Source organism: Taudactylus pleione, unplaced genomic scaffold (assembly GCF_031769625.1).
Source record: "Taudactylus pleione unplaced genomic scaffold, aTauple2 ptg000032l, whole genome shotgun sequence".
NCBI classification, from domain to species: domain Eukaryota; kingdom Metazoa; phylum Chordata; class Amphibia; order Anura; family Myobatrachidae; genus Taudactylus; species Taudactylus pleione.
The window spans coordinates 43,800,393-43,814,471 of NW_028284434.1; the positions used below are offsets into that span (position 1 = coordinate 43,800,393).

At 42.9% G+C, this 14,079-nt stretch overlaps 1 protein-coding gene across 1 annotated transcript; it reads right to left on the minus strand.

The window, feature by feature from the left end:
• Positions 1–321: 321 nt before the first annotated feature.
• On the minus strand, positions 322–13,751 carry KDM8 (lysine demethylase 8 (putative)). The gene is made up of 9 exons (XM_088451896.1): positions 13,658–13,751; positions 7,198–7,722; positions 6,461–6,543; positions 6,177–6,337; positions 5,225–5,357; positions 4,275–4,319; positions 3,579–3,728; positions 1,018–1,110; positions 322–927 (listed from the first exon to the last, which is right to left on the minus strand). Exons 2-9 carry the CDS (start codon positions 7,646–7,648, stop codon positions 763–765), a joined length of 1,281 nt encoding a protein of 426 aa, XP_088308022.1. The 5' UTR covers positions 7,649–7,722; positions 13,658–13,751; the 3' UTR covers positions 322–762.
• Positions 13,752–14,079: the final 328 nt, after the last annotated feature.

A 14,079-nucleotide genomic window follows, 5' to 3' on the forward strand; every position in this document is an offset into this window, starting at 1 on the left:
ACAGACACGCCTGCGCTTTTCTGACCATTCCCCGTTACCACCCCCAAACGCTGACAGTCTGTCACTCGCTTAGTGATGCATTCCTCTGCATGCGTAATCGCAATGCATGCGCAATTGCAAACAACCGCTCGATCTGCGTGAACAGTACATTAGCGCCCATCTGTGAATCAGGCCCTGTGTCTGGTACTTTACTAGCTAGACTGGTGGCGTAACAGAGTTTCTGTCATAAAGCACTAAGGAAGCATGTCCACCACTGATGGCTGCTAACACCTGTTCCACACCCAAAAGTCATAGCAAAAACACTCCAGGATGAGTTCATGTCACATACTCCGGCATTTATTATTATTACCAGTTATTTATATAGTGCACACATATTCCGCAGCACTTTACAGAGACTATTTAGCCATTCACATCAGTCCCTGCCCCAGTGGAGCTTACAATCTATATTCCCTATCACGTGCTCGCTCACACATACATTAATTTCTTTTGTTAACCTACCAGTATAATGTACTAATGACATGGACTTTTATTGTCATTTTTTTTTATAGAAAGTTTGAAACTTACTCTAGTTTATGGTTTGTATATTTTAATACCAAACACTGAATCTCATTGGTACATATGAACGTGCCATAGTCTGTGGCATTACCACTACAAGCAGCTTACTATGCAGCATAAGGCACCAATGAGGTCATTAATATAATGTGTATGCAGTAGCTGTCCACACACCCCTTATTGAAACTGCAGGTCTTATAAAGCGTCCGATCAACTCCACCAATAGCTGACAGAAAAGCTGATATCCAGGGCTCGCACATAATGCCACCATTGCACCGGGATAAATAGGACCTGCCCAGGGCGCAGGATGCACTCTTGGTAAGTTGCTTGCTCAAAGTTAGGGAATTTCTCAGTGTCCGGATTTTCAATATCCACCTAAAAGGAAAAAAAGTATCAAAGGATATTACGTTAGAGGTAAAATGACAGATGGTGAGGAAGCCGATGTAATGTAGAAAGATTACACACCTGACTGGTGTTGTGGAGGAGGGAACTATGGAATGGGTACAGGTGTTCCGTCTCAGTCACAGAGTATAACCGGATGAACTTTCTCCCTACAACCTATACAGAAAGAAAACAAAAAACATTTGGATTAGGCAGAAGCTATTGTCCTTTCTCTAGATGCATAATATCCGATAATAGGAATGTGTATATTTACGGTTATATGTAAAGGTGACCTATTTAGGTGTGATCACCAAATGTAAAACTGAAGTCTTGTTGTGATGTATTTCAAGGTCCAAGGTATCTCAAAATTAGATACATCTCAAGGAGTGTCAATAGCTTGTGTCACTGTACCACCCTTGTACAATAATGACCCACGTCAACGCATGTACCAAGACATATCTTTCCATCATGTCAGTGCACTTACATGTAACGCCAAGTTTAAATTTAATGTCACCTGTACCAGTAACTTTACACTAATTTATAACTCAAATGAGGACACAGTTTGCTACTAATATCCTAATTGTAATAACCTGGCCTGAATCACAATGCTCCAGTCAACCCCACAGCTGCTATTTTGTTGGCTGGATTCAGGGCCATATCCAATTAGATGCGAAAACATTGCGCAACGTTCGCCTGAATCTGCCACTATTGGTACGTATGCGCACTCCCGCTATTCGTCCTATCTTTTTGCAAAATAAGCAACGCGGCTTTCGTGCGAAAACTCTCCATACTGTTAGCGGCAAAAAGTACAGGTGCAAATGGAGAAAACTGCCTGTACCCCCAAAAAAAGGGGTAACAGTATAGAAATCTGGTAAGGGGCATAATCAAAGAGTTTGGGGTTCTCAATTTGTGTCCAATGGCTGTAATACGCATTTTTCTGTAACAGTGAAAAACTGATAGAAAGCTATAAGTTTTGGTAAAAATAAATGCTATGGTTAAATTGGGGGTACAGTAAAATGGGTTTGGTTGACATCCCGGCGGTCGGGATGCCAGCGTTCAGAATACCGGCGCCGGAATCCTAACCGCCGGTTATGTACTAGCAGGAGGGTTATGGTTAGGCTGCGGGGGAGGGGGGGCGGTACCATCCCTACAGAACCCCAAAATACAAATCCCACTACTTTAAACCCTTTAACAGACACTTTTTTACTTTTTCACCCCAAAAATGACATCATTGGCCAAATGAAGCTAATTAAAAGATTATTTTTGCCTAATTAGTCAAAAGGAGGGTGTTCAAGGGCTGCATAACCAAGTCCCGACATTTTTAGCCAGAAATAAGGGTTTTGCCCAACTTTTCATCTGCTCTGAGATGGTGAAAACTATTCGCAGCTTGTAACTATGGAGAATTAGCACATGCAAAAAGCCCCGGCTAATGGGATAGTGCGAAACGCATTTTGTGTAAAAAGTTAGCGCCGATGCAAACTTTTCGCACAAATGCAGCATAACGCGGCTAGTTGGATATAGCCCTCAATGTTCATGAGAACAGCCTATGGATTATTCGCTGATGCACAGGGTGGTGCAGGGGCCATGGGTGCACTTTAGAAAGCATTATGCACTTTTGGACAATATCATCTATTTATATAGGGGCCCCTGGAGTCCCGGGCCCTACTATTACCTGATCACAAGGAGGAGCAGGAAGCTTTCAGCCAAGACAAATTCAATTAGCAAAGATGTAGAGAAATCACTGAATACACAATGAGGATAATGACAGGGTGGAGAATAGTGGAAACACACTATAGGATATCTGAGGGGATAGATGCAGGAACCACCCACAAAGCGATTGTACAGGTGCAGCCACCACCATCGTAATCGTGCAATCGCTCAGTAATCGTGCACTTTTATGTCAGAAACGACCAGCGATGCGCACTCCCTCTGGTCGTTTCCGACATTGTCCATCGCCTGAACATGCAGCACAATCTATTGATAACGACAAATTGGCATGTTCAGGAATGATGGACAGTGTCTGTACTGAACGACTGATCGTTCAGTGCTGACACTACAGGGGATCAGGAACGACAGTACGATTACGATGTCGTAATCGCACTGTCCTTCCTGATCGCCTCGTGTGTACGCACCTTAACGCGACACCCGGAGGTATTCTGCCCAACTCAGATTTCACTATACTCCACACTACAAACTAGTCAGTGATTTCTTGGTCATTGACAGAATCCCGGGTAAGGCGCCACACTGGTACGCTGGCAGTAGTGCTATTCTATGCATCATTTAATGCTATGGACATTTAGATAGAAACCACAGTGTAATCCTCTGGGTCTCCACGCAGAACGTACTGTCGATGATTTAATAGATATTATTATTAAAGTAGTGTATGGTATCGCAGTACAATGTCATAGTACAAGATGTGGGACAGACACCACTTTACTTACACTAACAACCAGCAAGTTATCTGTATAGTAGTTAGCTATTAAATGTTGTTTTTATGGTCTACAAAAAGTCTTTTACCATCAACTAAGCTTCTCCATAGACCGCCACATAAAAGGTGACACCTGCACCATAGGAATGTTCTCTGTCCTGTTTACGTGAATTGGGGACAGACAATAAAAGGTCAAATTAAGACATATGGTACCGACCTGAGCTAAGAAGTTCTGCTGAGGGTCCTGATGCAGGGGAGACACTGTTCCTGATGGCCCAAACCAAGCATTAATAGTAATGTCATCTTCATTCCCCTCGCCGAGGCAGCAATAATCCGGGACACCAATATCCTCCTTCAGTTCATGTATCTGTACCCATCACCCAAAGTCAAGACAGCAGAAACCGGTTTATCATCGGAGATCACAGTTACTGCCACCTCAAGTCCTTATTCACCTTACTGCAAATTCTATAATGCTGGCAAATACTTATTAAAGTGCAAATCAATCATAAAGTGCAAGTTCGGGAGTTCCGATACATTCCACATACCAACACGTTTCACATATAAAGCATTTACCCCCTGTTTATGACCAATTCTTCCAGCTGGCTAGCACAACATAAAGTATGGGAGACATAGCATCTTCACAATTTCAAGCTTTTGTTTTTCTTTGTATATTTAAGAAACCATTCAATATTTTTATTTTACTGAATATTTGACACCCCAGATAAAACGCAAACAGATGAAGAGTCCCAGTGTCTGCAGGAAGATTAAATACAAGATGACCTTGACAGCTATAATCTTGCACCCAACTATTATAAAAATCATACCATGTCCTACGTGATCATTCAATATTTTAGTATACATTTTTGATAACTTCCTTTCTTTTAATGCATTGAAATTAATAATTCCACATTACCTGTTCAAAAAGCTGATGCTGAGCGAGGTATCCCCTGCGGGTCGACTTAAAACAAATAAAATAAATTACTTACTACAATTACAACAGAGCATTTCACATCTACATTGGTCAGAAAACATGTATTAAATGACATTACTGTATTCATTCATGGGCTCTTTAGCATTGGGCTTATAATGGTGATTAATGTTTAAACAACCATTAGTGCGGTAAAGCAAGTATTCCCCATTTCACTCCATCTCTTGTTTTACCTACAGCCCCTCACTAATGTTAGTCTTAACACCGGAAGGGGGGCAGGGAATTTACAACTGCTAAACACAGAGGGGCTGATGCACAGGCCTACTCAAGTCCGCTTTGTGGATGGATCTTGCGTTTTAAACACTCGCAGCTGAACATATGCATCTTCAGAGTAGTACGTAACTCAGCCTATTGTGAACGTGTACGCGCAGCGTTACCCCAGCAGGACTCACCAAAGCCCTGCACAACAGGCAGAGAGGGGGCACATTTATTGTGACAGTGGTTCAAAGAAGTATTCTGGAGGCTCTACTGTTATTTTTATTGATTGTTTTTTGCAATAAACTCTAACCTCTAGAAATATATAGAAGTGTCCTCACTCGTCTTTGCCGCAGTCGTGCCAAACAGTCCCTCTTGGCGTGCCTGGTCACATGAGACTCTGCTAGTCTAAATGCATTTAAGTCGCAATGTGATGAGACTAGGATGCTCCAGGAGACCGCGCCGATTAATTTGATATACGACACTTGTATATCTGTGTGCGAATGATCACATCACATTGCGATTTGGATGCATTTTTGGCAACAAAAAGACGCCCGACGCTAGCGGAGTTGCACGGGCCACTCGCGCCAGGCATATCGCACTGCATGGCGTATTGAGGCTAGATGAGAAAACACACATCTGTATCCAGGGGCCCTTTCTGATACAGGTCTGTTACTTACCGGATCCAGTATGTATTTATTAATAAACTCATTTACAGTCATTAGGCTTTGAGACCATTCTGCGTCAGTGTATCTGGACCCCAGCTCCACAGGCACAGTGCGACATCCGGCCACTCTCTGTATGTACTCCAAGCTGTTTGGGTAGAAGCACAGTAACAATAAGCCGGACTTCTAGTGATGGTTTGCACCACATGGTTACAGCAGAGAGACCTACAGCTTACTGATTCTGTACTGGTAACCAGAACAGATATCTGAGCCTTATACCAGCTGTGCACTTTTCAATCCTCAAAGCTATATATGGATATGGAAAGACCACACGATAAGAGACTGGAGCTGCAGAGGTGTGGCATTCTGCACATACTTAGTTTCTGATACTACCAAGTATTTACATGTTATAACATTAAACCAATCAGACATAAATAATGTCCATGTTTTTATTTAATATAGGTGGGAAACATGGTGCACTACAACGTTAGGTGGCGGAGGCAAGGTATAGTGCCTTGGGGGAAGGGATAGGCAACCGTAGTCAGGTTGCAACCATCAACCACGATTCATGAGAATGTAGTTTATGAATTGGCTCCTAGTGAATTCATAGGCAGCATTCTCATTCGTTCAATACACAAAATGGCGGCCCCCCCCATGTATACATAAAATGTGGGTTATGTAAGACAAAGGTCTATCGTGTGTAGAATGATAAATTCCACCATGCCCATTTTCCGGTAACAGCCTGAGCCATCTTAGCATTGTTAACAGTATACGTAAACTACAAGACAGCAATAGGAATCTACTCAAAGGGGAATGCTGAGACTTGTAGTTCTGCACGGTAATAGAGAGGCTCACCTTGCGTATGCCTCGTAAGATATGTTGGTGGGGCAGTTTTAGGACACCTCAAATTAATTTTGTCGTATTTTAGCAAAACCTGTGTGTACAAACAAAGTCTTCTATCTATTACCTCCATTTCCTCATGCATGGCCAGTGATCGATGACCCCTTCCAAGATTACTGGCTTCTGTGGTGTCAGGTAATTCTCTTTGAAGTGTTCTAGAGAAGGGCAATGGACAGTCGGTATTGTGCTGTGTACACGCAGGACTGGGGTAAGTGGACGAGGTATTTTCTGTAAAGAATAACCAAATTTTAAATCAATTCACATAAATTAATCTACATAACAAAATAATGTCTCAATACAACAAAACACACACACACAAAAAAAATACATGATATTGTCCTAATTACTTACCTCAGGGATCCTACCATTTATCTCTAGCTCAGTCTCCTTTCCTTCAATATCTCTGGGCCTCTTTTGTTTTTTGCATGTTAGGCCTATGAAACAAAAAAAATGGTTATTTTATAAAATAATCCCAAAAACAGTTTGTTCTAACCAATAACCCATGGCAACAAATCAGTTTCAACTATATTTTTTTTAGTACAGTGCGGGAATAGGAAGCAGATATGACTGGTTGCAATGGGTTACATATTCTTAATGGTGCAGCTGCCTGTATATCAGTTTTCATACACTTCTTCACAGACTATGCACACACACTCCCGCCCCTCAGGAGGCTACAAGAAGATGCGTCCCCCCCACGGCGTTAGGCTTCTGAACAGGGCAACAATTGAATTGCTCCATCGGGCACCTAGTCGGATAGACACCCAGCAGGGGTGGGGGAGGGTGTCCAAAACAATTGAATCGCCCCCTTACAGCAATGATAAAAAATTAGCAAACTAAAGTAATTCTTAAGTGCATTGGCTACCTCACCACAGGTATTTCTTATTCAGAGTCCATCACCAGCAGCAACCATTAAACTTAGATATTTGTAGAAAGGATGTGGTATTTTTTTTTTTAACTTATTTAAGTTTGCTGTATCCTAAATGCTTCTGCCAGAGACCAACCTCTTAGATACGTGATGCACATTGAGGACTAGACACCCAAAGCACATTGGGTACTGGAATACCTAATACACATGAAGAGCTAGATACCTGATACATATGGAGTGGTCTCCGCAGATTCCTCATGTAGGGGTTTAGTCCGTAGGATAGGAATTAATCTGCTAATCACATTGTTCATGATCTCAGCACCTAGGAGTAGCGCCATGTCACATACCCGCAGAGCCTCCTCCTCCTTGAAAGCTGTACCTCCATCTCCACACCCACCCACCAACTTATATAGACAGCCATAGGAGTACACAGTCCTCCAGTCCCGGGACACATTCCTCCAGTTACAGCTATTCAGCTTCTCCCAGCTGTAATCCATAATCAGCTCTCCCAGCTTCCCGCAGTGCCCCAAATCCCCATTGTAAATACAGGCGGCAGCCTCCTTCACACACAGAGCTATGGATCCATCCACCTCTGGGCCCAGCTGTGTTGGGAACTCTTCCAAATTACTGGGCAGGACAGACCGGACTTGCGACCACAGCGAGCTCGCCATCATCTGGCGGAACCCTGCATTGCTTCCACTTGGGCGATTCCAAGTTACATCTCAAATGTGTGCACAGCATACTAGACCTATGAGAAAGATACACAAAGATTAAATATCCACAATGGATTTTACACTGTGGATATTTTTATACAGTATAATAAATACGACACGAACAGAATAGTGTGGCTGGCCTGTATTGTGTGGACAATATAGCAAAAACTCTCATAAAAATAAGGTTAATGAATTGGAGCCCATCTTTTTATAAATAGAGTTCAGTTTATTTATGTGAACTCTGCAGACAAGGTTAATATTTATGTAATGTTCTGTTTTTAGCGAAAAAAACACAAAAACATATATATATATATATATATATATATATATATATATATATATATCACACACACAGACACACATATACACACACAGGAGGGTTCTGCACTCGCATTATCATCATATACAATCAACGGTGGGGAACTCCTCAATAGTTATTAGGTAATATGTCAACCACATCATCCAATCAATATCAACTAATTAGCAGAATGTTAATTCCTTTGATTTATAGGATGCTAGTTTTGTTAATTAACAGTCAGAGAAGACAAGTACAGGAAAGCCTTTGTTATCCAATGGAAGGTTTGTCATTGGCATGTTCATCCCACTCAGGGGAGCAGACAGGTAAATGTTGGAAGAGAATCTAGTATCTCTTAAGACACAATGGGACTAGGATGTCCACTTTACATGTACATTATTAGTTTAACTTTGATATTTCAATGATAGCTGGCAGCTTTAAAAATCCCATAAAAATAAGATAGTCAATACGAAGGTTCGGTGCGATTAGCAATTCACTCAGACACCTGGGTTCAGAGATATGAAGTATCTCACCAATCCCACATGCATCATATTTACCCTCGTATTGTATCTTAAATATCTTAGGTAAATTATTCCACAGGGGTCGTTATGTACAATTATTTGGATTTAAGTTCAAAGCGAATTAGGCAGTTCTGGGAGGGTCTCAGATTTAACTAGCCTAATATCTTAGGTAAATTATTCCATAGGGGTCGTTATGTACAATTATTTGGATTTAAGGGGGTCATTCAGACCCCCTTAAATCCAAGCAGCAGTAGTCTCGCAAGTGGGCCGATGTTCCCCACTGCGCATGCGCACGACGGAGGGAGCTCCGTCGTGCACATGCGCGAGACCCGGCGAGCGACGGGGAATCCTTCGCTCGGAGTCTCTCACCAAAGGGGGAGTGCTGTCGATGGTGACTGACAGCACGCCCCCTTTGGTGGGCGTGCCGGGGGCGTGCCTGCCAGACGGAGGCGTTCCCATGGGAATGCCTACCGTCTGAAGCCGGCCCCACTGACATCACTAGTGATGTCAGTGGGAGTGATTTTGGCTCTGATAGAGCCAAAATCACTCCAGGGCTTGTGGTTGAGAAACCCGACCGCAGGGATTCACTCGCAAGTCCGATGGTCAAAACCATCGCGACCATCTTTTTGGACGTTCGTATATGCTGTGGGTGGTGACCCACAGCTATACGAGCGTCCAGGAGGACGCTCCATTTTAATGGAGGAGGGCCCTGATTCAGAGCGAGTGCTCTGGTCAGAGCGTCCGGCTCTGAATCAGGGCCTAAGTTCAAAGCGAATTAGGCAGTTCTGGGAGGGTCTCAGATTTAACTAGCCAATCATCCAGTCAGCAGGGCCTTGCTTATGACACCCACAGGGGATAAAAGGCCTGTGCTCAGTGGCTTACAGAATTTACAGATTGGAGGACGAGAGACGGCAGGGAGAGAGGAGAGATGGGTGTCAGTACCAGCAGTCATGGATACCACTGGCCTGCCTCCAACATTCAGCAGACCACTGATTGCTGGACATTCTAATTAGAATCCTTAACAGAGCTCAGTTAAGCTCAGTCTCAAGCTAGAGTTGACATACCACCTCTCTCAGGTGTTACCACTAACCTCCAGCACCGATGACTCATACAGGGAATCACCCATCACTCAGCCACTATAAGGACCTGCTCAGTGCAATCCTCTAGTGTATCAATTGTGTTTTTATTGGTGTCCTGCTCCAGAACTATACTCTCCAGTATATTTTTCTTCCAGTGTTTTTTAAACTCAAGGGTTTGGTTTCCTCAACGGCAGTACATCCATACCTAGCGTTTCCGCTAAGCTGCTTTAGTGGGGCGCAGCGCCCTGCCAGATTTCAAGAGGGCAGAATGCACCCTGCCCTTTTGGCGGTGTCCCGCTAAAACATGGCAGGTGCTGTCCCCACCCGTGGACCGCAGTGTCCCGCGGGTGGGAAAAACAGCAATCACAGCCGGTGAATAGATGCCGTGCGAGAGAGGAGGGCAGCTCGGCATGTCCTTCGGCGCATTCTGGAGTTCCCTTTCTAGGTCCGGTGCCAGACCTAGAGTGAACACTACATACCTGCATTTCCATCTGCGGTGTTTCCAGGCAGAGTCCTCTTACCAATGTTAAAGTGCAGAATCAAGTAGAAGCATGACTCCATTTTGTGTTCAAACGCTAATAAGAAATTATATTTTATGTGAGACATTGTGTCTGAGAAGGGCCTCATTCCTTATCTATTCTAGCTCTTAGGAATGTATTCAAATAGAATAACTTATGTTAGTCAATTAAGACTATAGCAGAGTGTATTCATCCTTTGTATTCAATTCTGATTTATATTACAGGAAAGAAAAGAGATTCTATAGGTCTATTGAGAATAGTGGTGTAAATTGTCAGTGATTGCCTTATACCAATGATTTATTGTCTCTAAGACTAGACATAGCTAATACGTCTGGAACCAAGGGGGTCATTCAGACCCGCTCGCGAGCGGCAGTATGCTCGCAAGCGGTTCGATGTTCCCCACTGCGCATGCGTACCACGGAGGGAGCTCCGTCGTGCGCATGCGCGAGACCCGGGGAGCGATGGGCTCTCCATCGCTCCGGGTCTCTCACCAAAGGGAGCGTGCTGTCGATGTTGATTGACAGCACGCCCTTTGGTGGGCGTGCCTGCCAGACGAACGCCTACCATCTGAAGCCAGCCCCACTGACATCACTAGTGATGTCAGTGGGAGTGATTTTGGCTCTGATAGAGCCAAAATCACTCCAGGGCTTGTGGCAGGGAGACCCTACTGCAGGGTCTCCGTCGCAAGTCCGATGGTCGCGATGGTTAAGACCATCGCGACCATCATCATGGACGCTCGCTATAGCTGTGGGTGGTCACCCACAGCTATACGAGCGTCCAGGAGGCCGCTCCATTTTCATGGAGGGCACTGATTCAGAGCGAGCGCTCTGGTCAGAGCGTTCAGCTCTGAATCAGGCCCTAACTACACTGGGCCGCGACCTGGACCCTCACTGAGTAAAACCTATATCCTCATGGGGGTATTCCTAGTGACGTCTGGTGGGGTTTTTAGACTCCATGCCAGGGTAATTTGTTGCCCAATTCCACCTGTTTGCATTTATCATCTGTGTGTGTACTCTGATAAACTTGATGTTTGCTTTGAGCTCCAGGGTTATTGCAATATACTCTGTGGATCTTATTACACCCTACGCGCTGTTCCCACAGTGCTAACACATGCGTGCAGCTCATTGCACACTACATGCTGTTCCCACAGCACAAACACGTATCTTGTTACACGCTTTATGCTATTCAAACAGTGAAAACATCTCTGTATACCCTATTGCTACTCACTGTTCAATTAGTGCAAACCATCTGTGTGCCTTGTAACACACTACCAAAATCCCCCACTTTGTGTACTCTGCCATACCTTCGGCATTTGTGCCTACTGTGCAACAGGGCAAGAGATGGCAGTCAGACCGAGAGATGGGAAGGAAAGCCAGCGAGAAAGACGTGAAGGCAAGACAGCAATAGATGGGAGGTAAAGAGAGAGTGAAACAGGAGGAAAAGAGATGGCGGGAAGATAGGGTGAGATAGGAGGAAGAGCGAGAAATTTCCAGATTGGATCCTGAAGGCGTTCACTCTTCTGAACTATAAGCTCCACCATATTCGCTTTCATAAAGTACCTTCTGCAGGTCCCCTGGTTGTGTTACAGAGGAATAGAATGCCCCCGCCAGAGCTACTATCCGAAAGGATCAGGTAAGTTGTACATAACACCAAGTAAACCTACACTATCCCTGTTATTTTTTTTTGCTAAGGAAAGAATGTTTGATACATTGACTGGACAGAGAACAATCTGCTTTTCAGCCTGTGCCTGCCTAGAACCAGCCAGCTATGCCTAATACTACTGTACATCTGGAAAAAGAAATTGACAGCGCTGTGAAACACCAGAGACCTAAAATTGTATAATAAAAAGCATATATAATATGTAATGAAAATAAAATATTGAATATAAATGTGTGTATGTGTATATGTATAAAAAATCAGCTATGTCAGGGACAGTTTGACCTATATGATGGTATAGAAAAATTATTAATTAAACATGACAAACAACATTGGCCAATGGTAATAAACGTATAAAATGCACAATAATAAAAATAGACTACAACAATAATATTACATGAAAATTACCAACTGACGGCCATCAATAGAAATAAAGGATATTTCAAGTAAAAAAGCACCACAATATTAAAAGACAGCTGCTGTTTAGGTTACTGATAATTCATATCCCATGTGTGGGAAAAACATAAATGTGTGTTGTGACATAAATGTTAATCATAATAAAGCAAGTTCCACAAAACTTGTAACTTGCTTTATTATGATTGACTTTTATGTCACAACTCTGTTGGCAACACAGTGCTAATCTTTTTCCCACACATGAGATATGAATTATCAGTAACCTATATGGCAGCTGTCTTAACATTGTGGTACTTTTTTACTTGAAATATCATTTTGACATCAGTCATTTTCATGTAATATTATTGTTGTATTCTATTTTTATTAATGTGCATATTATATACGTTTATTACCATTGGCCAATGTTGTTTGTTATGATTAATCATTTTTCTATACCATCAAATAGGTCAAACTGTGACTGACATAGCTGATTTTTTTTTATACATATACACATACACACATTTATATTCAATATTTTATTTTCATTACATATTATATATGCTTTTTATTATACAATTTTAGGTCTCTGGTGTTTCACAGCGCTGTCAATTTCTTTTTCTTGTTCTTTCTATGGTTAGCAACCTATGACAGCAGCGTGAAACACCTGGTACCACACCTATTATTGTGTGCATAATAGTGATTGTTCCATTGCGGCGCCAGTGGCTATATACATTTTTTCTTTTTACTGTACATCTGGCTCTGATCCTACCCAGTCATATCTGATTTGTGCTGGACTAGATATCAGACAGTCAGGTTGAAATTACTGCATAGAAGATATATTAGAACAATTTTGTCAAAAATGGCCATGTGGGGTGACATTACCTTGCGTTACCCTCTGTGGAAACATGTTAGAACTACTAACCTGTATAAATTGCTTAGTACCCCTTACATTGAATACAGGGTGGTCCCTGCAACTCAGTGACTCATATATATGGTTTCACTTGAATATTTCCTGTACTGAATGTCTGAGTGCTGGAAATCTAACATAGTTAGCGTTCCCGCTAGGCTGTTTTAGCAGGGCTGCTATTGTGACCAAACACACATTGGGACAGCATTTAATATATGCAGGTGTTTCAGGGCATATAACGCAAATATTTGATAAATATGTCCCTATGTATGAAGGTTATTACAAGTTCTTCACTTACGCTGACACATGCCTTAAAAAATAATAAAACACTAACAAAAAAATCCTGTCCTATACAAATGACAATACATGGAACTGTACACTAACATGACAGACTGCAGAGGGATAAGCAGCAGTCGCACATTACTGTTACTGCCTGCTCTGTGCATTATGCAGGGGTCACTATATATCTGGGCTGTGTAGACTGAACGTTTAGGTTATTGGCAGCACTGACGTACAGTAGGGACCAGCATATAGATGTGCTGGGACTGGTAGTTAATGATGCCGGGGCGCAGGACTGACATGTAACATCAGCATAGAGTACCTGCACCGTCATCACCCCGCGTCATCGTCTCTCTCTCTCTCTCTCTCTTCCGGGAGCATGAAGCTGCTGTATAGACCCGGCATGTGACGTCACGCTTCATTCCTACTGGCTAAACAGAGGCAGCTCCTGATTGGTGAGACGCTTTCTTTCTGCAGATGCCCCCGGCATAATGGGAGGATTGGGGGCGTGTCTTACTCTCCAGACTTGTCAGTCACATCACTAACTGAGTGCTGATTGTATGTGGTACCTGTACTACCTATCCTCTGCCTCTCAGCCTTCCTTACATGCAGCTGCATTTATAGTTCTGCTGTCACTTATTTTAGTCTACATTAAAAAGATTTTTTTTATTTGGAAGTGCTTGTGATTAAAGTGGAAGGAAGGGAACCTTTTGTAGCTAGGGGAGCATGCACCCAATTACAGTG